Source organism: Miniopterus natalensis, chromosome 9 (genome assembly GCF_054644295.1).
Source record: "Miniopterus natalensis isolate mMinNat1 chromosome 9, mMinNat1.hap1, whole genome shotgun sequence".
Lineage (NCBI taxonomy): Eukaryota > Metazoa > Chordata > Mammalia > Chiroptera > Miniopteridae > Miniopterus > Miniopterus natalensis.
In genome coordinates, this window is record NC_142089.1 from 1,483,335 (window position 1) to 1,509,496 (window position 26,162).

General features: G+C 63.6%; 1 protein-coding gene across 3 annotated transcripts in view; it reads left to right on the top strand.

Moving 5' to 3' along the window:
* PRDM16 (PR/SET domain 16) overlaps positions 1-26,162 on the top strand; it is a 266,029-nt gene that overhangs the window by 206,403 nt on the left and 33,464 nt on the right. For all 3 annotated transcript variants that reach the window (XM_087820071.1, XM_087820072.1, XM_087820073.1), the window contains exon 4: positions 18,760-18,894. In XM_087820071.1, the coding sequence (XP_087676197.1) occupies positions 18,760-18,894 (135 nt within the window). The remainder of the gene's footprint in view (positions 1-18,759; positions 18,895-26,162) is intronic.

Genomic DNA, 26,162 nt, shown 5'->3' on the forward strand with positions numbered 1-26,162 from the left:
CATCATCTCAGCCAAGGAGATAAAGGAGGGGAAGCCCGTGCTGGAGGGAGCAGCTCTGGGCAGACACGGCCTCTGCTTTGTGACGCGGGGCCACCTTCTGATCAGCCCTAGTCAGGCTCACACCGAACCCCTAGGAGGAGGCAGGAGGGGAGGCGAGTCTGAAGCCCTCCATCTACAGCACCCCCTGCCATGGCCCCCCTCCCTTGCCTGTTTGCAAAGCTTTGAAAATAAAAATAGCCACAGCTGAGCCGGTTTGGAACGCCTGCTACACCTGGGCACCCTCCGTGGCCTTGGTGAGGACTCAGCGCAGCCCTGGAAGGAGGCCCTCCCCTCACGCCCATCTTACAGATGAGCAGGCTGAGGCCAAGGAAAGCAAAGTCCGTAAGCAGGTTGAGCATGGAGATGGTTGGTGCCAGGAGCTGGACCGGGCACTGTCCCTGGTGCCCAGACTCAGGAGCCAGGCCCTCGATGCTGAGAAAGCTCCCAAATGGTGGGGACGCTCAGGGAACCAAAGTGATGCCAGCCACCCTCGGGCTGGGCCTCTGGGATGCTGGGTCTCCAGACAAGGGGCGATAGCTTTGCTTCCACTCCTCGGGCCGTGGTGGACATGCTCCAGCCAACGCCTAGCCCAGACGCAGAGCCCGTGCCTGCACTGCGGCTTGTCCACACAGACCCGATGGGGACCCCGGAGCCCCTCACCCCGGCCCAGCGAGAGCCGGGCACAGACAAGCGGCTTCCGCTCCATAAAGCGCCCTGGGCCCGGGAGGAACGCCGGACACCTGGCAGGCAGGTCTCTTTGCGGGCGCCCACCGTCCACGTGTCGCCACCCAGGTGGACACCCAGAAACCACCGTCACCTGTGCGTCCACGCAGCGCCGAAGAAAATCTATGTCGCAGTCCGAAAGTAGGTGACTTGCACTCCGTCTGTTCCGAGTCTGCATGTGGTCACCGTGTGCGGCACTCGTGCCACAAGGGAGGGGAGCTCGCCCCTGATTCAGCCCATTTCGAGGGGAACAGACGCTCCTCAGTGCACCGGGGAAGGCAGGAAATTATGGCGACCGGCACAGTGGCCGGCACCCCTGTGACACGTCACAGCTAAGACTGCCACCCGGGTCGGCTCTCAGGTGCCCGACGCACAGCCTCCACGTGCCCACTGGACTCTTTAAAAAAAAACAACCCAGAATTTTTTTCGAAATTCAGAAAATCAGGAGCACAAATTTTTTTAAAAATATGTCTTTATTGATTTCAGAGAGAGGAAGGGAGAGGGAGAGAGAAACATCGATGATGAGAGTCATTGATTGGCCGCCTCCTGCGCGCCCCCTGGGCCTGTGCCCCGCAACCCGGGCCTGGGCCCCCACCGGGAATCGAACCGCGACCTCCAGGTTCATGGGTCCACGCTCAACCGCTGAGCCACACCAGCGGGGCGGGGCCGGGAGGGCACATTAAACCCGTGGGACGCAGCAGGGGCCGGCCAGCGCTCCTGGATGGGGTGACTCCCTTTCTCCCGGGCCCGGTCCATGAAAACAGCCACTCAGGACCGTCCACCTCGCGCCCGAGGGGACCTCCCACCGTCCGGGGCTCGAGGCCAGGGTTCGGGGAAGAGGCTCGGGCAGTGCCACCCACGGGCCGCGGGCAGCGAGCGAGGCGCAGCGGCAGCTCCAGCGGGGCCCTGTCCGCGCCATCTGCAAGAGATCTCGCCGCCCGGCTGCTCCGGGTTGGGTTTCACGCTCCTCCCACCTGTCACCGCTGTTTACGCTCCTCGGCGCTCACAGCTCCATCCTTGGGCCCTCTTCTGAAGGCCTTTGGAAAATTGCTGGCAATCTTCACTTCTTTCCCCTGGAAGAAAAAAACACACCAAAAAAACACGTCCTCTGTGCAGCGGAGACGGGCGGCAGGCAGGCCGGGAGCCTGGAACTGAGCCCCGCTCAGCGCTCAGCCCGACGCCCGGCTGCCCCGCGTTTCTGGGGAAGCTGCGCGGGCGGGGCCCCGTGTGCTGCTGGGCCAGGCCCCTCAGAGAGCGGGAGCCACGTGGGGGCGCAGGCTTCTGGGCTTGGACACGGAGCTCGGAGCCACACCTGCCCCGTGGACAGCCGGAAGCCACAGGCAAAGGCATTAACTTCATGTCCAGCCCGCGTGGCTCAGCGGTTGGGCGTCAACCCATGAACCAGGAGGTCGCGTTCTGATTCCCCGGTCAGGGCCCGTGCCCGGGTTGCGGGCTCCATCCCCAGCGGGGGGCGTGCAGGAGGCGGCCGATCGATGACTCTCATCGTGGATGTTTCTCTCTCCCTCTCCCTCCCCCTTCCTCTCTCTCTAAAATCACTAAAAATATTTTTTTTTGAAAGAGGAATTAACTCCATGCATCCCTGTTGGCGGGACCACAGTCCCCTGTCCCTAATTGTCACCTATTTGAAAGCTCCGGTAAACAAATCTAACACATCTTTTATCGCGTATTCCGGGACACGGTGCTGTAATGGGGACCATATGTGCAGAACTCGCGTGTCCTGGGCGGGGACATCTGTCCTGGGCGGTGTTTCCTGCTGAGACCCTAATGTGCTTGACGGGACTTCCAGTTGCGGGTGACTTGCATTCATCTCAGTGGCAGGGGCCCCCATGTTCTTGTCCTTGGGCACCCGGGTTGCAGATAAGCCAGTGGCGGGGGGCGGGGGGGGTCAGGCACCAGTGACCAGAGAGGGCGCCGTGGGGGAAACTGACTGGGAGGAGGGGTCGGCGGCCTGCTGAGCTGGGTGCTGTTGGGCGTCCTCCCTGCGTTCTGCGGGAAGGAAGACTCAGGGGGGCCGTGGGATGTGCTGGGGGGCGGGGAACCGCCAGATCAAGAGCTACATGGGGACACTGCCCGGGTGACCACAAGAGCCACCGGGCTGTGCTGCCCAGCACCCGGGCCCTCCAGGTCCCGTTTGGACAGAGCCCCTCCGTTCCTCCCCTGTGGAGCCTCCTGCCCTGGAAAGTCGAAGGCGGTGCGAGGGGAGCAGGTGCCCCTCCCGCTGGGAAGGGAGAAAGGCCGGGGTTCTGGGCCCTTTCGTCTTCTCCGGCGGGGCCGCTTCTGTGTGACCGAGCGAGGACACCGACCTCACAATCACCCTGGTGTCCGCAGAACAGGGCCCACCGGGCGGAGCGGCTGGAGGGCCGTTTTGACGTGGGGGGCGGTTCTCGGGGACAGCGTCCCCGGCTCACACGTGGGCTGTGGCGGCGGGTGGACGGAGCCTCAGCCGCCGGCTCAGAGGCTCCTGGCTTTGAGCCTCGGGTCTGCTTTTACCGTCTCGGCCTGTGGGGCTCCTTCCCCGAGGCCCCCCTCTTTCCTCCTCACCTGCACCCCGCGCCCAGCGGGAGCTGGAGCCTCGTTAGCCAGAAGCCGGGGAAGGGCCCCCTCGTGCCCCCTCCCCCAGGAGGCCGCTGTCCCCACCCCATGGTGACTTGGGCAGCGGGTGGGGGCTTTCTGACCCAGCAAGTCCAAGTTGGCGCTCACAGGACCTTCCTGGGGGCACTTGATTCCCAGCCGGGCCAGGTGCCCGAGGCAGGTGCGCAGAGCTCCGGCCTCTCCCGGCGGCTGTGTCTGAGGCGCCGCCCACCCTGGGGGCTGGCGTCCCGTCACTTTCCTTTGATAGTTGGTTTTCCCACCACCGTGGCATGGACGCGCCCGCATCGCTGTAATTAAACATCCCGGGGAAGGGGGCCATTTCCGGGGAAGCCCCCGGCATGGAGGGAGGCCCTGGGGGGCGGCTGGCGGGCTCGGGGCGGGAGCCCCGGAGGCCGGCGCAGGCCTCGCGCTCTGCGGCTCCTCCCGAGACGGAGCCGTCGGATTTGCCAGGGCGCCTGCGTGTCACTGATGTCTTCATTCCTGGGAGCGGGATCCGGCCTCGATCTTATGAGCATAAACTTCCTAAGACGCTCCCGGACCCCCAGAGGCCCCCGTCCCACAGGCTCCCCCTGCCTCGGGGGTGCAGCCACGAACCGCTGCCCAACTGTCGCCTCCACGGGGCAGCTTTGGAGGAAACGGTGGGAGGAGAAGGGGTAGAAAGAACCCAAACAAAATAAAAAGCCCCCGGTAAAGCCACTCACGGAAAGCGGACGCACCCCGATGAGGGAACCGAGGGGCGCAAGTGACACCCCCACCTGCATGGGCCCTGGAGTTCGAACAGGACTGGGCTCCTTCATCTTTCCCACGCAGCTGGGGGAGGGGCTGCGATCCCGGCCGCGCGGGGCCCTGAGCACAGAGACTCCCTAGTGAAATCGGGGTGCTGCTCCCCAGCTGCCCCGCGGGGCTCGGCGCTCCGAGGGCTTCAGGTGGGCTTCCCGCGGAGGCCGAGCCAGCCCGACCCCCCGCCCGCCCGCCCTCGCTGTGGGTGGGGGTTCGTGTGGGGTTTCGGGGGAGGTGGCTCAGTGCTTCTTAGGGGCTCCTGGTTTGCCGTTTAGTGGACCCCAAATTGTCCTGTGTAGCAGCCTCCACAGACTGCACTCTAACCTTGTAATTTAGGGGCACGGGAGGGCCTGAGAGTGAGCTGCGGTCCCTTAGACCCCGGGAGGTCAGCACAGTGGGGGGAGCCGGCCCGGTGGACGCAGGGAGCCCCCGGGTGTCCAGGGCAGCTCCTGGGCGGCCTCCACAGCCGCTCCCTCCGTCTCAGCCCCGGGCAGCGGAGCCGCCGCCATCCGAGTATCCACCCCGGGCCGCGCCCGGCCCCCCTCGCCCGGCAACAGCCTAGTGACGACCTGCGCCCCTGCACGTGGCACCCCGGTGCCAGAGCAAAATTAAACCGGCGGAGGGAAGCATATTTACTCGCTGCCCCGGCAATCACTTCCTCCCCCTGCGGCCCAGGGGGACAGGCGGGCCTTGTGGACACTAGAGCCAGGACACAGCCCTAACGATCACAGCCTGCCGGGGGACCAGAGGCCGGGCGTACGGGTCCACCCCCCCCCGAACCCCGAGAAAGACGCTTACTGCTTCTTCGGGAAGCAGCGTGTTTCAGGGCCCCAGGCTTCACGAACCCGCGCCAAGGGTCTCCGGGGCTGGGCTGCAAGGAAAGATAAGAGGGAGGGGGAGTGGGGGGCCCCCCAGCGCACCCGTTCTCTCAGCCAGGGAGCAGCCGCGGGTGGGCGAGGAGGGGTCTCCTGGAAGCGACGGGTCTCAGTGGCTGCGGGTTCGATGTGGTTCAGTCCGAACGTGGGAGTCGGGTTGCAGGGTCCCTGGGCTGGACAATGACCTGAAGACCTTGGATGGTGGCTCGGGGGGACTCGGGGGGGGCTTCTGTGTGCACAGCTGCCTGACGTACCCCAGCCTCTGCCCCCCCCCCGACACTTAGACCAGCCCCGAGCCACAAACACGCCTGAGCGCCTGGTGTGTGCGTGGCTGAGGGTCTGCGGGAGATCAGACAGTCCCACCAGGAGTGGAGGATTCCGTGCTGGGCTCCACGGGGCAGGGGCAGGAACAGTCACCCCCGCCCCCCCCACACGCACACGCACACGCACACACGCACACACGCACGCGGTCAGGGACAGGAAGGTGTGTGGCTCTGCTTGGGAAGCAGGCGGGGGCTTCCTGGCAACCAGAGCCCCCCCGCCCTTCCCCCAGCCTGGGGGCAGGCTGCCTGCTCCCCACAGCCCCCTCTTCTGCCACTGGCCCCGGCAGGGAGCCTCCGCCCGCTCCGCTCTGCTCTGCACCTGGAGGGGCCGGGGTGGCGGCGGCCCTGGGGTCAGGCAAAGAGACGGAACACAGGGCCTCTGTGCCGGGCAGCCGGCGGCCCCGAGTGTCAGCCCTGATGTCAGCCACAGGCCAGAGGTGTCAGGGCCCGGAGCTGCTGCTGCACACGCAAGTCATAAATACCGCCTAAGTGGCCCTGTCACTGGGCCATGGCCGCGTTTCCATTCCGCAGCCGCCGAGGGTGATTAATGAGAATTATCATTAACGCTAATCAGAGCCGTTTGGAGGAGGCCGGTGGAAGGAAATGCCCTCTGTGGGGCTGCAGGGACCCCTCAGGAAGGTGTTGGATGCCTCTGCGTGCATGCTTGGGGGACACACGCGTGGCTGCACATGCACCCGTGCACTCACGCACACACATGCATACACGCACACACGTGCACTCACATGTGCACACGCGCACACACACACACGCGTGCACGTGCACGCACACGCACAGGCGCGCACACAGGACAGGGCTCTCAGGCTGGGCGGTGGGAGACATCTGGGCAGATGGGGAGGGGCCGACGCTCGGAAGTCGCCCTCGCCCCTCGGGAAGGGCGGGGTCCCGGGAGGCCGCCCCTGCCCCGCTCGCCGACAGCCCAGGGAGAACACAGGCTTCGCGCGGCTCGGCCCGGCTGGAATGAATTCCCTCGGCCGCCACCAATCGCTCTCATGACTTAATGTGCTTGGCAGCTGCTGGCGGGCTGGACAGGCTCGGCCAAAATTAGAAGCGAGGCCGGGAGGAGGTGCCGCGGCAATGCCCTGACGTGGGGTGGGGGGTGGGCGCCCGCCGCGGGCCCCGGCCCCCCCTCCCCTCAGCGCCCGGCCTTGACCGCCGCCCGGCCCTGGGCCGCCCGCTCCCTCCCAGCCGCGCCGGGGACGCCTCCTCTCCACCCGTCCCCGAGGAAGTGGCCGACCGGCCGCGCGGCGGCCTCCCTGCCCTCCGCATCCTCGCTCGGGGGGCCCAGCGCGGCTTAAAGATACAAAGTGTCCTTTTATTGGAAATATCAATTCAGAAAGGGGCTAGTAGTAAGCTGAGAATATTTGGATAAACTTGACAGCCCTTAGGACTGAAAAAGACCTTTTGTTCCCTCGGAGAAAAAGGCTGTGGCACCACCCGGGCTCCCTGGAGCCGGTCCAGAAAAAACGGAGGTCGGAGCAGAAAAGTGATTAGGGCGTCTCGTGAAAGATCTTTACTCCGGGTCAAATGTTTATTATTATTTATTTTATTTTTTTATTAGAACGTGTGGTTAACATCCTATTGCGTAATATCGGGCCGTAGCTGCGTGTGCGAGCGCCGAGCCCGCTGCCCCGGCTCCGGCGCACAAAGGGTGCTCTGTGGCTCGGGGGGCGCGCCCCGGGTTGCTCTGCCTCCGTTTCAAGACGTCCCCCCTTTAAGGAAGGAGCATCTTCTCACCCTGCAGCCTGGGGGCCCGGCGGTCACGGGCAGGGGTCCCCTGTCTGTTTCCAATGACAGGAGGCTGTGCCTGTGGCTCACGTGCAGGCAGGTTGGGGGGGTCCCCCTGGCAAAGAGGGTGCTCGAATGCACTGTCTGGGTGTCGGCTGATCCCCAAGCCCGACGCACCGGTAGCCACGTGGCTTTTGGGGGGACACTGGGACGCGATGGGGCTGCCAGCCCAGGACCCCCCTGAGTGTCTGTTGTCCAGGAATACGAGCAGCCCCAGGGTCCCTGATTTTATGCCACGTCTCAACATATTCGCTCCCCCAAGAGATTGGTTACCCCTAAGGCTACCATAAAAGGACAGGCCTCGGGAAGCCACAAGGTGCTGGGAATCTCAAACCTAATCCGAACCCTGTCCCACCAAACACATGAAAAGGAGACCCTCTCGCCCGTCGCTGGCGGGGACGCCGGGCCCATCGCAGGTGAGAGGGATGGGGCAAAGCTGGGCACATTTTTACTTGGAGTTGCCTCCCTCCCCCCGAATGAACTCGATTCACTGTCTGCAAGCGAGCTAAGCATCCCGGGACCTGAACTCGTGCGCATCCAGGCGTTTCTCCACCAGCCTCGGCAGACACCCGAGGACAGTGGCTTTCTCATTGGCTGTGGCCCCAGGGCCGCTCGGGGTCCTGGAGCCAGAGTCTCTGCAGAGTCACGTCCCTGCTGTGGCCAGGCCCTGACAGTGGCCGGGGGCAGAGCGAGCAGCCACCTGGGGGTGCGTCTCCACCACCACGGCCCCCTGCCCGGCCCAGACCTCGCTGTGTGGGGCTGGATCCAGCACCTGTGGGGAAGTCACCACACGGGACCACTCTGGCCAAGAGTCTCCAGGACAGAGACCCCAGCTCGGGAGCCACACCGAAGACCAGGCTTCCATCTGGGGGAAGCTTGGGGGGGGGCCTCTGCCACCTGAGAGGGGCAACATGATCACCCCCTGGGAGGCCACCACTGACTAGGAGGACGTCAAAGGGAGCTTCTGCGCCCACGTCTGTTGTCGCTGTCGGGGGACGGGCCAGATACCCCGAGAGCTAAACTCACATGGCGAGGACTAGCCGCCCTCCAGCCCCTCTTCCACTCCCACCCTGAGGACAGAGGACTGAGTTTGTACAGTCCTTCTTGAAGGCCCCCTGGGGGTGTGTCCACCTCAGGACAGCGGACAGGGGAGCCACCCTCCGCCACGCCGAGCCTGTCACTGCGGCAGAGCCCCGGTTCCCTGGGCTTTTATCCTGATCCTGAGAACAGCACGGAAAACCAGCGGCCGGAGTAGGTCAGACGCACGGCTCCCTCAAAAAGCACAGCCCTCCCACCCTTCGCCTCTTTTCAAATTAAAAAATGCAACAGAATCCACAGAGAAAGGCCCCGCTGACGAGGCCCCGAGGCTGTCACCCAGGCACACGCCGAACGCGGCTGCTCTCAGCTGCCCGGGGAGACTGTGGGGCTCCCAGGGGCCCCTCACAGACATGGTGTCCTGCAAACCCTTCTCGTTAGATTTTAATAAGCCATCTAGGTTCTATTTCCTGAGCCGAAGAGATGTTTGAACTTGGTCAGTGAGGACTTGAAAGGAATCCGGGTACTATCGTGATGCGGGGCGGGGGGCCCTTTTAATTCCTTGAATATGTGTCGTGAGAGGTGACCGAACCGGCTGGACACGGAGGAAGAGGGAGACCTACTGCATTTAATCGGTTCCATTTGTCACCCCGGCCTGACTCCGCCGCACCTCGGCCTATGAATCATTCCCAACCCCGTGGATCTCGCCCAGCATGCCCACAGCCTGGGAAGGAAGCCGGCTGTGGGTTCCCAGGGGGATGGCTCGGGCTGAGCTGACATCCCACGGCCGGCCTGGCGCAGCTCGCGAGGTCCGCCCCTGAGGCGGGCGGCAGGGGAGACCTGGGAATCCGGATGGAACGGGGGGATCCGGAACCCGGCACCTCAGGCCCAGCATCTCGGTCGCTCCGCGTCCGATGTGCCGGGAGGGTCGGGAAAGACGGGCCCGTTGAGTTACAGTTACAGGACCCTGGGCCCCTCCCCGCTCAGCTAGACGATGGCTGAGCTCTGGGCCCCCCTGCAAAAAAAAAACCAAACACCCCAAAAAACAAATCCTAGGAGGTGGGATCGCAACGGCAAAGCATCTGGAGGCAAAGCGGCTCCTGTCTCCGTGAAGCCCAGGCGAAGGCGCAGCCAGGCCGCAATGCCTCGCAGGTGTGCCCGGGCCCGCGCGGGGCCCCGCGGCTGGCTGTTCGAAGGAGCGTCCAAAGACAACACGCTCCGCACCGGGAGCCCTCTGCCAATGCCCATGTTTGTCTGTCGGAGTGCTCGCTGTGGGATTGGCAAGGTATTTGCTTAGATTTGGCCTGTTGAGATCGGAGCTATTTGTGGGAGCTGATCTCAGACCACGAGGCCTGATACGGGAGGCGATGAGTCACGGAGCTTCTCTAGACCGACGTGTCCCCTGGAGGAGGAAGACTGGATGGGCTCGGAGAGACTGAGTCAGCCTCGGGGAAGGCGCTAAATATAACCTGGCCCGGTCCATCCTGGCTGCACGCCAGACTGTCCCTGAACACCTACTGTGTGCCAGGTCCCTCGGGGTGCTGAGGTGGACAGGTCAGCATGGCCTCCGCCCTGGCACATAGGGCGCTGCCCCTTCGACCCAGGGGAAATTCCACTGTAACCATGAACACAGGACAATGACACTGTGACATTGGACACAGGGAAAACCGCAGCCCTGATTCCAGAGAAACAGTGACAAAGAGGAGAAACCCACAGAAAAACAAGGAGAGGGGTCCAGGTGATGCAGGGGAGTGAGGAAAGAAAGACTCACGGAGCAAAGGCCAGTCTCAGTTGTCCTGAAGTACCTTACCCCTCTGTCCCCCAAACAGTGATGGGGCACCACTGTCTGCCTGGCTCTGGGGACCATCCAAATGAAGTTCACTGTAATCGCCCTGTGATGGTGCAGGGGCTGTGAGAGATGCTCTGGTGTGTGGGATCAGGGCAGGCTTCCTGGGAGGGGTGTCCATGTGTTCTTCCACCTTTATAACTCCTGGCAGGATGCTCTCTTATACCTCACCTTGGGAAGTGGAGGAAGCCAAAGGTGTCTGGGAAGGATGGGGGACTCTGTGTCTCATTCATTATTCAATTCAACAATCCATCCATGATCCATCCATCCACCATCCATCCATCATCCATCCATCATCCATCCATTCATCCATCCATCCATGATCCATCCATCCATCCATCCATCCATCATCCATCCATCCATCCATGATCCATCCATCCACCATCTATCCATCATCCATCATCCATCCATCCATCCATCCATCCACTCATCCATCCATCCATCCATCCACTCATCCATTCACCCATCCATCCATCATCCACCCATCCATCCATCCATCCATCATCCATCCATCCATCATCCACCCATCCATCCATCCATCCATCCATCCATCCATCCATCCATCCATCATCCATCCATCCATCCATCCATCCATCATCCATCCATCCATCCATCCATCATCCATCCATCCATCCATCATCCATCCATCCATCCACCATCCATCCATCATCCACTCATCCATCCATCTATCCATCATCCATCCATCCATCCATCCATCATCCACCCATCTATCCATCCATCCATCCATCCATCCATCATCCACTCATCCATCCATCCATCCACCATCCATCCATCATCCACTCATCCATCCATCCATCCATCATCCATCTATCCATCCATCCATTTATCCACCCACCCATGGAGACACTCAGTGAGCCCTGACTGAACCATAGTCCTTGGCAAGGCTCTGGGGAAGCTGTAGTCACCCTTGGCCACCATGGTCAAGTACAGGAGGGGTGAGAAGGGCAAGACTAGCCAGAATGCTTAGAGCTGGTCCCCACAGATCATTAAAGAGGTGAGACCAGTGCCCAGCATCCAGCCAGTCTGCCTTGTCTTGCTGTGCTACATCGGATCAGTTACCTAACTCCTCTGTACCTTAGTTTCCTCATCTACACATGTGGCTACTAGAGACTCAGTGGTGAGGCTCAGCAGTGACCAGCGGCTGGAGCAGCAAGCAGTCTGTAGGGTGGGGGAGAGGATATCGGAGGAGGAAGGGTGAGGGACTCTGAGCCTCTCTGGTTCTCTGAGAGGTGCATGTGTTAGTCACTCTGGGCGCAGTCGGCATTGTCCACAGTGATGGGGACACTGCAGAGGGTCTGAGGGTAATCAGGCCCTGGGCCTCAGAGCAGCTCCTCCCAAGGCTGGAAGGCGCACGAGTCCCAGCCCAGGGGGATGGAGTCGGGGGAGGAGGCCTCAGGTCCCTGGGGGCCATCTCGACCTGGCATTTTGTTTCTACACCTGGGGCTTTTGTCCAGCAGAGAGAAAGTCTGGGCAGCTGGCCCCAGGCCCTGGGGGACGTGCTGGCTGGGCCTGGAAGCCCCCATCCCCCAATTTGCAGCAGCTTAGCCACTGTGGAAACTCCTCTGCACCTGCTGGGGACGGTGCCCGCTCACAGGCTCTGCAGTTTGTCACCATCTATGTGGCCAGAGAAAGGTTATGTGTGTGACACCTCGCAGGGGCCTCACATCGACTCAGTGGCTTCCTGTGGGCAGACTCTGGCTCCAACTTGACCCCAGGGCAAAGATACCACCACATGCGTTTGGTTTGGGTTGTTTGGGCTTTTTTTTTTTCAGTCTTTTCCATGAACAACAGCAGCAAAAAAAAGCAAGAGAGTGTCACTTGATAATGTCACAGCGGGGTCTGTGGTGGCGTGCAACCCGCGGTCTCAGAGCTCCTGGTCCCGGCCCAACCTCACAGCAAACTGGGGTTTGGCAAGTGTTAGGGCTGCGAGCATTTTAACCACATCAGCCCCAGGAGCCGGGGCGGCCTGGGGCCTGCTTGGGGGGGGCCAGGAGCTGGGGTGGAACCTGAAAGCTGGAGGGCTATATACACCAGGCCAGGATTAGGGGGGGCTTCTCTGCACCCTGCCTTTACCTGTCCAAACTGTCCCCGAGTTAGCACATCAGTGGCCTTTCACAACTGCCCTCCCCTGGGCACCAAGCTCTGGTTGGCCTCCAGGTCCACCCAGGAGTGCAGGACTGGCTGTGGCTGTCTGCCCCCACCCAAGGAGCAGAAGCCCGGTGAGGCTGGGGCAGGGCTGAGCCCCTGAGGGACCGTGCTTGCACACGTGGGCCCCCCCACTGTGGTGCCGGGTCGGGGGGCACAAAAAGTCAGAGCATTTGCACCCAGATTATACTTGGACTACCTTAGCTCAGCCCTCTGCAGGACCCACTAGCAAGTAGCTGCCCCTGCGACACCAGCCCTCTCCTCAGAGGGTCAGAGGGAAGGGCCCAGGCCTGCAGTATCTTGACTTTCTCGGGGGGTTCAAGTCCAGCCCCAAATCCTTACTTTGACCTTGTCACCCAGCCGGCAGCTGAGATCCCGTCTTGGTGCTGGGGGAGGCTCCGCAGGCACCCGGCTTCTCGCTGGGGACGTGTGCACATTCTGAGCTCACAGGTGGGTGGAGGGGAAGCGTACAGAACCCTCCCTGCTCCCTGGAGAGCTGGTCTCTCCCTCTGGGGCCCTGGGCCAGCCACTGAACATTCTCGACCAGCCAGGAGTCCACTCTTGTGCCCACCCAGGAGGGCCGGCCTCTGACCAGCCGGTGCGGCCAGCTTGAAGCAGCAGCACCCACAGCCATCAGCACAGGGCTCCCAGTGCCAGGCAAGGCATGGGTGGGGGCTCTGCTGAGGCCAGTTGAACCTTCCCTTAGCCACGGGCCTCCACACAGCCCAAAAGCAGGAAGGAGGCTGTCTAGCTCCAAAGGGGAAACAGAGGCAGGACCCGGACCACCCCCATGTCATCAGATTAGGAATTTGACACGTCAGGGCTGGGAAGGCACACGTGGTTCACATAGTCTGGCCTCCCCTCAGAGCGCCCTGGAGGCATGGCCATGCGGCCTTCCTTGAATCCTCATGGTGACGGGGCTCTCACCCCTTTGCGAGGCTCCCCACCCATCAGACCGGCTGCCTGTAGAAACCACTCAGCCACTGGTCCTAAGGTCTCAGCAGACCCCTGCTGCCGGTCACCTTCTCACTGCCGATCGCCCGAGGGAGCCTGTATCTGAGGGGTCCTGTGCCTGCGCAGGTCTGTATTGATTCGTTAGTTTCCCTGTCGAGGGAGGAACTAGTGTGAATCTCCGACGCCTGTTACTCCCGACGGCTCGGGGCTGCAGCTCCCGGCCCGCGAGACAAACTGCAGACTCGAGCGGTGGAGGAGACCCGGGCTTGGCAGGAGGCCCAGCCCCCAAACACCCCAATCAGACCATAAACGTTGGGGACCCGGTTCCGCAGCAGACAGTGAGGGACAGCCACTGCGCCCGGGTTTACGTGGCCCCTCTTCTTGCCCCCGAGTGCCGTTTACGGAATCGTGGTGTGTGAGCCCCACTCCAGGGGACCTGGCAGGGTGCACGGGGGCGACGGGATGTCAGCGGAAGCTGGGCTTGGCCACCGTCTCAGCCTCCAGTTTCTGCCAAAGGTGTAGGCGCTGCTGGTGGAGTTGCCCTCTTGGGCTCAGCCCCTGGACCAAGGAGGGAAAGGACACGAGGGGGCATTAAAACAAGGGCCAGGTAGAAGGGAGGAGGCAGGGAAGGCGGCAGAGTCGAGAGGACGGCCGGCGGTGCTGGGCTGGGCCAGGGACCCAGGCTGCGGGCGGGCGCCCAGGGCCGTGCTCCCCAGCAGGGCTTAGAGGCGAATGTCGGGGTATTTCGGGGAGATGGCCTGTGAGCACTGAGAAGCTCCATGGCCCCCAAGTGTCTGAGTATTTGTGGGCGACCCTCAGGCATTCACATGACATTTTATCTGGACAATTTGTGGTCCGTGACTTTCATCCGATCCTCGAAGGCATCAGTGGCCCCAAAACAGAGCCGGGTGTGGTTTCGGGCCCCGGCTCTGGCAGGGAGGCTCCGCGCGTCGCTGACGCTGAGCGAGGCCGTCAGGCGCCAGCGGCTTCCCCGTCTCAGCTGCGCTCTTGGGTCTCTCAGACCAGCGGACCCTGGTCTTTACTTCCCAAAGCGCCCCTGGCCTGGAGCTGTTCTCTGGAGACCTGGCCCGGCCTGGGCGTCCTAGGAGCCCTACCCAGCTTCCCCCAGACACGCGCCCCAGAAAACGCTGGCTCTCTGTCCCTCTCTGTCTTCGCGCGCTCAGGGGGCAGCTGGGTCCATCCTGGAGGAGCCGCTCCCCTGAGTTACCTGCTTTCCCCCTTGCTGTCTGCCCCGTTCCCCCTTCTCTCCCCTCCCTCCCACCCGTAGGAGGTGGGGCCCAGGTCCCTCACCCACCCGCCTGGGCGCGCCCCTCCCGCCAGCCACATTTGGCGGCAACGCGTGGTCATCTCATCACGGAGCCCCCTAATGAAAGTCGGGACGGGATTTATGGGCTCGTCCCGGGCGCTGTCTGCACCCCGTGGAGGTGTTTCCAGGACGCCTTCCCCCCTCCTTCCACCACAGAATGGCCTTTCTGTTCCAGCCCCGCGGGCGCCGTAAATCGGCACCAGGTGTGTGCAGGTGCGTGCGTGCCCACGGACAGAGGCCCACGCGGCTTTGCGGCCAGGGCCTGTGGCGCTGAAACAGCCTGTTTGTTGGTCCTTAAAGGAGGCGTCTGCCGTGGCCCGTGTGGCTCAGCGGTTAGAGCGTCCACCCACACACCAAAGGGTCTCGGGTTCGATTCCGGGCCAAGGGCATGTACCTGGGTTGCAGGTGTGACCCCGGCCCGCCGGTCGGGCTGCATGCGGGAGGCAGCCCCTCGATGTCTCCCTCACATCGATGTTTCTCTCCCTCTCTCCCTCCCTCCCTCCCTTCCACTTTCTCTAAAAATCAATGAAAAAAATATCCTTGGGTGAAGGTCAACGAAAACAAAAAGGAAGCCGGAGGGGAGGAGGAGCCCCTCCCGGGTGCCCGCCCAGCTGGTGGAGGTGGACGCTGTGCCAGGGGAGCCCCAATACGGCAGTGGGACCCGGGGACCAAGGGCAGCCTGGGCGCTCTGTCCACTCGCCCGAGTGCACTGGGGGGGCCGATGACAGAAGCCTCGCGTCCCTACCTGTGCGGTCACCCCGGACGGGCCAGCCGCTGGCCGTGCCCCCGAAACAGGAGAGAACCGGCCCAGCAGAGCCCACAAATTAGCAGTGCAGGAAAACCTCAAATTATGTGCAAAAAAATTGTCAAGGTCGAGAATTTTTCCATTCCTTTGCTCATAACAGCATTTCTGGTGGGGGGTTTATGAGCGGGGGGCGCTGGTGAGGGACCGGGGTGGGGGGCGCGGGGAGTGGGGCAGCTTCCTCGGGAGGCTCCCGGACTCCGGGGCTCGGCCTCACAGCCCGAGCCAGGGTTTGGACTCAGATCAGGCAGGAGAGCGGGTGCTATGTTTGGAGAGGGACTGGGGGACGGGCCAGCTCCACCTGGCACCCCTCAAAGGTAGAGTTTTGTCTCTGGAAGGAAGGGGTTAACCAAGACCACCTCTGCCCTTCAGGGGCCCCCAGGAAGTAACTGCCACCCGGTGACCATTCAAAGGTCTTCCGGACTGAGCGGGAGGGACGTTTACATGAGTGATCAAGAAAGGGAGGCTGCTGGCCAGAGAGGGGGGCACACGGGGAGCCGGGTGGGGGGGCCCCCGGAAGATTGTGGCCTCTGAGCTCACGCGTGTGCCCCGAGGGGCAAGGACAGACTGAGGCCCAGCCCAGTGTCCCCAGCTGGCGAGCGGCCAGCCGGGCCTGGTTTCAGACACTCCGGAGAGACCCGGAGGTGTGAGCCGAGGCACAGGGAAGGGCTGGGGGACACGAGTCAGGGACGCTGACCTGCGAGGCCGTCCAGTGGGAAAGAGGCTTGTTCTGCAGGGCGGGGAGCGGAAATTTCTGGAAGGCAGGGTCTGTTCTGTTCCTGGTGTTGCACTGGGGCCAACGGTAGACAGGGCTGACTGGGTGCACGCGGCGGGTCCCTGTGCGGGGTGTGGACTCGCCCACAGACACTAAGGAAGGTGTGGGATGGGGAGGATGGGATGAGCCTGGAACCTTCCAGCTGCCTGGGCTTTTCCTCACCTCCCCCCAGAGCAAGTCCAGTGAGAACCTAAAGGGTGAGTCACGCTCTGCGGGTGACGGAGGGAAAGGGGACAGCAGAGGACCCCGGGTGACAGAGGGAGAGGGGACAGCAGAGGACCCCGGTCCTGCTCAGAGTTCCTCTCACCGCAGTGGATGGAGGCCCACGGGGAGCAAGTCTGCAGGGCCGAATGCAGAGTCCGGGGCGCAGGGCACATGCCCAAGGGCCAGGGGCCTTCAAGTCTGCCTGTGACGCCCACATCCCAGCCCAGGGATGGCACAGGCCCTGGTCCCACTGGGGACGTGTGAGTAGAGGCGGCGGAGGGCGGGGCCCTGGAAGGCGGGGAAGGTGGCTCATGGGGGCTGCTAAGGGCCATTTCCTCATTGCAGCTCATTAGTCTTTTCCCAAAACACACGGACTGTCCCCCACAACCACCCTACTGGCACCCTGACACACACGCACGCACACACAGTGCAGACTGGGTGGAGAGAAGCTTCCAAGCAGTTAGAATGTTAGTTACATCTTCCAGGGGTTTCTGGGGAAGACGGGCCCCAAGTCCTGGGAGGTCAGGGTGAGGTGACACCCTTGAGCCAGCTAGACCCCAGAAGCACTGCAGCCCAGGCTCTGAGCCACAGACGGGGGCTGGGGATGTGGTGACAGAGGGACACACACACACAGAGATGGCAGGGACAGGCACAGGGTGAGAGAGATGCCCTGTCCCTGCCAGGCCCTGTGTGGCCCATGCTGTGGCCTGGGGACCACAGGGGACTCCAACCCCCACCAGTGAGCCCGCTTCCTCCTGTGACAGAGGAAGGTGGTGGGGCTGCCTCACCCAGCGGAGGTGCCACTAACCACAGGCTTTGTGTGCTGGGTGTTTTCGGCAGGTTTCCTGCAGTTGGGGTGGGAGGTGAGAGCAGGGGCCCCGAGAGGCCTTCATGCAGTGGAGGGACCCCTCCCACGTGGTCTGCGTGCCCCCCACCAGCCAGCCCACAGGGGCCTGCTGACATGGCACAGCGGCCACACCCCCGCCCCCGCCTCCCAGGGCCTGGGCTGCAGCGGTGAGGGCCGGGGGGCCGGGACAAAGATGGGGAGCTCACCTCCCTCCCAGTCCCCACCTGTCCCCACCTGCCGTCTCTTGTCTCCATCCTCTCCATCCTGCCCAGACCCTCTGAATCCTTCCTTTCAGAATTCGGCCCGTTTGGTTAAAGTTCCCTTAAAACGGAGAATTCTCAGAACGGGGGCCCCTGGGCTCACAGCCCGTTTCCAGAGCAGCCTGTGGAGGTGCCAGCCCAGCAGGGCCCCCACGGGTCCCTCAGACACTTGTCATTTAGAAGAGGGGCTGCCGCAGGCTCCACCGGGGGCCGTGGAGAGGCAGGTTCTGTGTCTCCCCCAGCAAAGCAGCCGCCTCCCCAAAACTTCGTGGGGCCCTCGGCCATTGAGAAAGTGTCTGTGGATATTTGGGGGCCACATGAACTATTTACAAAGTGCCCTGGTTCTCTGGCCAGAGCTGTCCTTTCCAGGCCTCGGGGAACAGCCTCCTTCCCTCCCCGGGTCCTTACTGTTCATAACAGGGAAAGTGGGGGAACCTCCGGGGAGTAGACGCCGTGGTACCCAGAGCCGGCCTCCGCTGTCTGCCCTGGGGCAGGTCACTTACCCCCTGTCCCAACTTCACTGGGCCCTCCTAAGGCTCTGCTCCCATCACCCGCTCAGCTGGAAACACCTGCCCACCAGGACCTCAGTGAGGAGGTGGCCTTGGCCCCTCCCACCGTCCCTGTGCTGGGCGGGGCTGCCCCAGATGTTCCCCCAGATGCTGCTGCTCCCATGGCTGAGATGGGACCCCCGGGGGCGCTGGACAGAGCGGGTGGGGGTGGGAGTGGGGGTGGGGGTGGGACCCGGCCCGCGGCCTCCCCTGGGGTCCACCGCTTCGGGGGTGTCCCTCTCTGAGCTAGGACAGCAGCCGGGTCTTCTCACACGGGGCCGCTTGGAGGTGGCCCGAGGAGCCGCCACCCTCCCTCCGCCTGTCAGGAGGAGCCCGTGGCCTCGCAGGCGAGAGAGGCTGAGTGGCGGCGGCCACGGTGTCAGGTGAAATTTTCCGCTTTTCAGAAAACAAGATGTTTTTCTGCCTCTCAGGATGATGGGGGCCCGGGTGTGAGCTGCACACGCCCCCCCCCCCTCCTGTGCAGCCACAGGCCCGACACCTTTACCTTGAGAGCGGTTTTCTGCGCCCGGCGCCCTCTCCCCTCGGCAGAGGGCCCTGCTCTGAGGCGCGGGGGGCTCCGCTCTCTCACGCGGGGCAGCCCCTCTGCTGGGGAGACTTTGCGGGGCTGGCGGCACGTTCGACGCTGGGCCGGTGACCCGCCCGGTGAGACAGAAAAGGCCCCTTCCCTCCCCTGGGCTCCGGGCGTCCGGGCGGGCGGGGTGGGCCCGGCGCCTCGCGACGCCCAGGTGCCGAGCCGCCTGCGCCTCTGAGCCCAGCGGCCGGCTCTTGCGCAGACGATGCCTCTGACCTGCTCGGTGTCCTCTCTTCCCCGGCAGGTCTCCGAAGACCTGGGTGGCGAGAAGTTCTGCGTGGACACCAGCCCGGCTGGGGCGGGAAGCTGGCTCAAGTACATCCGTGTGGCGTGCTCCTGCGAGGACCAGAACCTCACCATGTGTCAGATCAACGAGCAGGTAAGTGGGCCACGTGCACTCAGGCTCGGTCCCAGCCTGGGGACCTTGGCACCGAGATTCGGGGGCCTGGGGGGGCCAAGGCGAAGGCCCGCTCACCTCTGCCACATACTTCTGGCGCCAAGCCCTGTCCTGCCGCAGCGGTGGCTGTCGGACGCTCGGTCAGAGCAGGGTTTCCGGGTGCTCAGCGAGACCCTACAAGGGCTCCATCGGGGCCCTTAGTCGGTGGCCCCCCCGAGGCTGACAGTCCCGGGAGCCGACAGGCAATTGTGCGCGTGAAGGAAACCAGCCAGGGCAGACGGGCCGCAGCTTCGAGGGCCACGCTCCCCACGGGTGCCACCACCAGGAGGCACCCGGGAAGCAGCGCCCGGAGCTGTCTGCTGAGAGCTGTGTCTAAATGGCGCGGTTTGGCCGAGCCCTCGGGACGGGTCAGCACTGACCAGCTGGGAGGCTGACGCGGCCCCAGCCGCCCACGGCCCGAGACCCGACAGGGCAGCCGGGGCAGCTGACTCGCTCCCCGTGGGTGTCCGGTCCGCCCCTGGGCTGTGGGCGTCGCTGGCTCTGACCCGCCCGCGTGGCAGGCATCCAGGCCCCGAGCTCACCAGGAGGGTGGATGCCGCGTGGAATTTCTTTGGACCCAGAAGGCGGCGTGTCCCCAGCGCCGACGGTTTTCTCATAAGTGTGCACGCGGCCCCGCAGCTGCTTTGCTCTCCGCTCCCAAGCCAGGCCCCTCCTTACGTTCCCAGAGGACTGGCTCCTGGGGCGCGGGCGGTGGGGGGGGCAGCCCCTTCCATCAGAGCCTTTTGCTTCTGCCTGTAACATCTTGGGGTCACACATGCGATTTCATTTGCAAGAAGGATTCCATTGCTTTCCGAAATGTGTGCGGAGACCACATAACAAGGGCGCATTCTCGCATCGCCGGTGCAAACCATTAGCACGGGGCTCCAGGCCCTTGACGTTGGCGAAACGGTTTGGCGTTAATAATCGAAGGGCGCACAACCAGGGCGGTCCCCGGGACCCCCGGGGGCGGGCGACTCCCCCGCGGCAGTGTCCCCGGCGGCAGTGGCAGGGGCTCCTTGGGACACAGCTGGTGCCGGACGGCCCTGAGGCTCGAACCCGCCTCTGCTCCCTGGACGTCTGCGGCTTTTACTGAGAACTCAACATTTTGAAAATAACTCCTATTTCAATTGCAAAAAAATTAAAAAACAGATATAAAGCAAAAAAGTCCACATAAAAATGAGAACAGACCTTGAAGAGAACTTTTCTTTCTGGGTGGCTGTGAATTTCAGGTGAAGGATTAGACGGAAGGGGCACAGGGAGCCCCCGGCCTCTCGCCCTTTGTTTTGGGGGAGCAGAGCCTGTGTCCTCGGCTGCGGAGGGCACAGCACAGGGCCGGGGCCGGGGCCGGGGCCGCACTTTCCTGACACGCAGAAGGGGCCCATGGAGCATCGCGACTTTCCGTTTGGGGAAACGGCACGAGCACGCCGGCCCCTGCGCGACGCGGGAACGCGGGTGTCTTCATGCCTCGAGCTTCCGAGAAAGCGAACAGGCGCTCAGTCCTCGGGGAGCAGCCTGTCTCCCAGCATCTTTGTTTCACTGTTACTGTCTCCGGGGAGCGTTCATTCCAGCTCAGCATCGGGTCTAAACGGGGCTGACCGCTCGCCCAGTCTGCACCGCACCAGGACCGGCGGGAGAAAGGCTTTCCACGGGGATGGGGCCGGAATAACAGACCTGGGCTCCTACCGATTCTGCCACCCCGCGCTCATCCCGGCGCCTATCTGCCCCGAAGCTCTGTCCCCCAGTCGGAAACGGCCCGGCTCTGTGACGGACGCCCGGCGGCGGAGTGTCACGTTCCCTTGCTCCCGCCGGCTGGGTGTTTCTCTACAGCAGGCCCCCGGGGAGAGTCGTCCTGCCTTAGTGCACAGGCCGGGGGAGCCGCGGGGTGCGCACTGAAGCATACGCAGCCCTGCAAAGGCCAAAGCTGAGCAACTTCTGCGCCCGGAGCTTGTCAAGCCCTCAGCCCCCCGAGAGAGCGAGGAGCCCTCTGCCTGCGGGCACCTCCTCGGGCCACGCGGAGATTCGCGGCATCACCGGGCCACCGAGGCTCCCCTCCGCCCGCAGGGCCTCTGCGGGCAGCCTGGCCTCGCGTGTCCGGACTGTGAGTGGCGAGTGATTTTTCAGCTCACGTCACGGGAGCTCCGGGAGCCCAGGCGGCGACAGGACAGCAGCCACAGGCACGGTGTCCATGGGCCAGGCCTCGCCCTCCCTGGAGCCTCCAGGGACTGTTGCCCACTCCCGCTGCCGGCCCGCAGCCGCCCAGCGCACCCAGGCCCCGGCCCTGAGCTCCCACTCGGGGCCCCGGCAGGGGAAAGGGCGTGGGAGACAGAGTGACCGGGGCTTGGAAGAACTCAGCGCCCGTCCAGAGGTTCCCTGGGAACTCCAGCGTTCGTGCGACCTGCCTGCCACGGGAGGCGCCGTCACGGAGGCCCCGACGCCTCCCTCCCGCACAGCGCCGGCCTCCGGTTCCAGGTTGGCCGTCTTCTGCATGGACCGCGTGGTCCCCGCGGTTGGGGGGCTGCAGGCAGTGCTCCCGGCCCCACCTCTGGGTTCTCATCTTGGCCACGAGACCCTCCCCTCGGTCCTCCGTGGCTCCGAGAGGCCCACTGCTCCTCCGGCACCGGCTCGGCCCTCCTCTCCGTGGCCCTGGATGGGGGAGCCCAGGGCAGCTTGGGCCACACTGGGCCACGGATTTCCTCCTGGACATGATCCCATCACCTAGGAGGTGATGTGGTTTGCTACCCACGTGGGGCCCACTGACGGTCCCGAGCTGGGGAGACCGGGTTCCTCTGGGATCGTTGGGGGTGGCTGGGCTGCTGGCAGAGCGCCGGGAGCTTCGGGCCCCCCCGGCAGCTCAGCGGGAACGGAGGGCCCAGGAGAGCCACGGAACCTCCACCCCCCGCCCCGCGTGGCTCATGCTCCCACAATTAGGAGCAAACGAGTTGGCTTGAAACGTTTCGGGAGAGACAGGCGGGCTCTGTTCCCGGCTCCGTTCTAATGTTGCGAGAAAACAAGGGCTTGTCAACAGGGTGCCCACAGGGGCAGGCAGGCGGGAGGCGGCTCCCACGTCGCCTCCACGGGGCAGGGAGGTTGGTGGCCAGGTGGCAAGTGGCGGTGGGGCTGAGGACGTGGAGCCGGGGCCACACATGTGTTGGGGAGCAGGGCTCGGGGCTCCAAACCCCCGGTGAGGCCCCCGCCGCCCCCTCCCCAGGGCTGGCCGGGCGGCAGGAAAACCCACATCAGCAGCACATTCCGGGGCCAAGTGGGGGGCTCCGGCTGAGCAGGGGGCGGCCTCCCCAAAGTGAAAGCAGACGGGGCTGAGCCCCTTTCTCGTGTGGAACAAAAGCATTTCATTAGCAGATTAGCCGACTGATAACACGCGGCCGCGCCCGAGCCAGCGCTGTTCCTAACGCGAACCCGCTGCTTCCCGGCCGCTCGCCGCCCGCTGGTGCCGGGCGCTTCTCTTTCGCTTTCATTTCTGTCGCCCGACGTGGACCCCTCTGTCTGCCAGGCTGGGATTTTAAAGGACGGGCCTCTGACATCCACCACCCTGCTCCACCCCGTCACCCGGATGGTCCCCTCCACCTCTGCATTTGTTCCCTGCGGTTTTATAAAGTAAAAACTGCCGGTGAATCGGCAGCTTCCGAAGAGACACGCTTGTCTCTTAGTGAGAAGGGCAGGGGATTCGTTTTAGCATTTCCTGGCCAGTTTACAAAAGACTGAAAACACATGTCCGAGTTGTCGGGAAGCTGTTGATTCTACGGCGCCGTCCTCAGAGCAAGCGGACCCTCTTCGTGGCAAGAACCGAGATAGAAATTCAGCCAGCAGCCCTGTCGCGGCCCCCGCCGGCTGGGAGCGCCGGTCGGCGCATAGTCTGTTCCTCGTAATCAACGGAGTATTTTATAGCAAGAAGCCGTTTCAGAATCAGGAAGACAATTTAACTGGGGCCGAAAATTTATGGAGAGAGAGAAATAATGCCCAGGTGCGAACTGTACACCTAAGAGATACGTGTAGAGATTTTTTAATGTTTGAGCCGCTGGGGAGGGGGGGGGGCAGAATATCTACGGTCGAATGTGAAGATTTAGGCGCAAACGGCTTTAGCCCAGATAACAAGCCTGCTCTGCCCTTGGCCAGAAGAAAGAATTGTCTGAGGCCCCTGGAGCCTGCGGATGGAGCAGAACCCGGAGCTGCTGTCCCCTCTGGGCCCTGAAAAGCCGGCCAGCAGACCGGGCAGAGGAAGCTCTGACAGCCGAGGCCCAGACAAGGGCGGAGAGAGAGGGGCCTCCCCGCGCCGCCCCGGCGGGTCCTGGAGCATCGCCGGGGCTGTTTTCTAACCTGCACTGCTCAGCCCCGGGCCAGCCGCAGGGCCCCGGGGTCCACAGCCTTTCCCAGAGAGGTGGCCCAGGGTGCGGGGCCAGCAAACAGTGAGGACACACAGTGACACTTCCAAAGTCCTTGAAGCAATGAGGCAGCCCGGGCACCCACCGAGCCTCTTCAGTCCCCAAGAGACAAAAAAAAAAAAAAAAAGCCCAGGCATAACCCTCAGACCAACGTCAGGCTCCGAAGGCCGGGAGAGGCGGGCGGGCCCTGGATGAACTTGCTCTCGGCAGTTTCCTCAGAGGAGTTCGGATTCCCCTGGCCGCCCGGCTTCTGCGGAAAAGCCCCCGGGCACCACACCGAAGCCTCCGTGAATTCGAGCGCCGTCTAATTCCCAAATCCAGGGCCCTGAGTGGTTGATCTGTTTAAAGATAAGCGGCAGGCAATTTCAACTGAGTTATTCAAAGGCCTCTTTAAAGTTTCCCAAACTGGTCAAAACGAGGGAGAAGAGTCGTCCGGTTGGCCTGAGCATTTTCAGGATTCCTTTGAGAAAACCATTTGTTCCCGGGAGGGGCGGGCGCCACCAGCAGCCTGTGTCCTGTGCTGGCCCCGAGTCTGCGTCCCGTCCCTCCCGCCCAGGGCAGCGTGCACGCGGTTTCTCATCGATTTGCATGTAAGGATTCTAAGATTAAGTAGAAATCAACACTGGGGGACTTAGGCATGCTTATTAGAAGATACTATGTATCCTTGTGAATGGATTTGATATTGTAAAAAAATAACACTTAAAGAACCGTAAGGAGAAAGTATCCAAACTGGCTGCGATCAATTTGAAATGTTTCTTTGTCTTAAAGAACGTTGTTGGGATGGAAACGATGTTCATTTTCATGAAAGGCCCAGTGGAAATGAACGTGGCCCGTGCTGAATCCAACGCTTCCCGGGCGGTTTCTCTGCCTTTTGTCGAGGCCGTGGCCACCCGCGTGTCCTGCATCCCCCGGGCTCCAAGGCGCGCCTCTGGAGGGTGACAGGGGAGGGAGACAGGCAGGGCTGTCACCGCGCCCAGGGCCTGGTTTGGGTGTTGTTTGCCGCGCTCAATAGAGTCCTTGTCGAGAAAGAGAGCCTGGGCCGCTGCAGCGAGGACTGACTTCCGATCAGGTCTGCTTGGCACGGTTATTTTAAAAGCGTCCAGAGCCGACATTTATTGGCGCTAGTAAACGCAGCTGTGGCAGCAGCCAGCGGAGCCCCGGGATCTGAAACCAGAGAAGGGCCGCAGCCCAGGCCGGCCGGCCGGGCGCGGGACCCAGGGCCCCGGGCAGGTTTGAGCGGGGCGGCAACTGGCTGCTCGGAAAAAGGCCGAGGGACTTCGATGCTGCCGCTGGAACAAAATACAACAAACCTCGGTGTTTCCTTCTTGCGGCTGAGCCGAGTGACAGGGCTTTGGAGAGGACGGCGCTTCTTGAGAGGCAGACTTTTCCCTCCCGTCTCCTGAAAACTCCCCGGCTCAGCCCGTCCGGGGTGTTGGCTTGGTCTCGGGTCTGGGTGTGATGGACTGACAGGCAGACAATGAAAGGAAGGCGATAAACCGACGTCAGGAATTTTTAAGGGGCTGCAATAATATATTACAGGCCCCGGGGGGCAGGGCTGGCTCAGGGCTCGGGACAGCCGAGGCGCAGTTCGCCTTCGCCAGCCCTGCCAGCCAGGAGCGCCAGGCCGCGCGCAGTCCCACCTAAGCCCGGCCTTTGTCCCGGGAAGTCGCCCGACCCCGCGCACCAGGAACCTCGGCTTTGTCGGCGCGTCTGGCTCATGCGGCCTTTGTGCCACTGGGGACAGGTCGTAAAAACGCCCGCGGCTTCTGTGCAACCTCCCCCCGCCCGCCGCAAGCGCAGGCAGGACCCGCGGAGCTGGGAAAAGTTTTCACAGATTTCCTTCGCCTCCTGCCCTGTGCCCCCAGGTGGAGGCAGATCCGGACAGTGTCCCCCACCCCACCCCCACCCGCCCCGCCCGGGCCCTGCGATTAACACTAATAGCGATTAATTCCGTCTGCAGCTCAAAGTCCAGGCGGCCACGGCTACCGGGCCCGCCGCCCTCGCGTCCTGAGCTTGCGCCCCCGCCGGGCGCGCGGGTGGCGGTCCTGTGGGGTCCCGAGCCAGGGACGGGGCGTCCGCTGCGCGCAAACTGCTCCCTGAGCCCCAGCGCGCTAGACCCTCCCGCGGGCAGCTCCAGGGGAGGGTCGGGCCCCTGGGAGACCAGGAGGCCTTGCAGAGCAGCGGAGGAGGGAGTCCCTGGCCCTCGGACTGGGGGTGCGGGAAGGGTCCTAGGCGGTCGGGCAGCCCTCCGAGCAGGGGGGCTGTGGGGGGCGGGAACCTGGGCGACCCTGGAGCGCAGTGCGGGTGGGGATTGGTCCCAGGAGGTCCTAGGGCCCTCCGAGGGGGTCGGGGAGGAAGTCCTGCCTCCCTAGGAGCTGGGGTGTGGGGCCTGGGGGAGCCGGTGGCCCTCCAAGCGGGGGTAAGGCGGGGGTGGGGGTCCTGAGAGGCCACTTGGCCCTCCCAGGGGGTCAAAGTGGGGAGGCAGAGGAGCGAGGCGCCGCGCCCAGCCCCGCCAGCCCTGCTGGAGCAGGAGCCCCGCAGCCCGGCCCACGGAGGACGCGGCCGCCCTGGAGCTGCGAGCCGAGCCAGGAGTCCAGGTCAGAGCGCCCGGCTGCCTCGCGTCCCGGGCCCGCGCGGGGCTGGGAGCGGGAGTGGGGGGCACCGGCGGGAGGGACGCTGCGGGCGGGTCCACATTGCCCTCTAACGGGGACCTGCGGAAGCCGCGGTTCTGGCCGGGCCTCCCCAGCCTGCGCGCCAGGACGCGAGCGAGCGGGGCGGGAAGGCAGGAAACCTGCCCTTGCTGGGAGTGCGCGC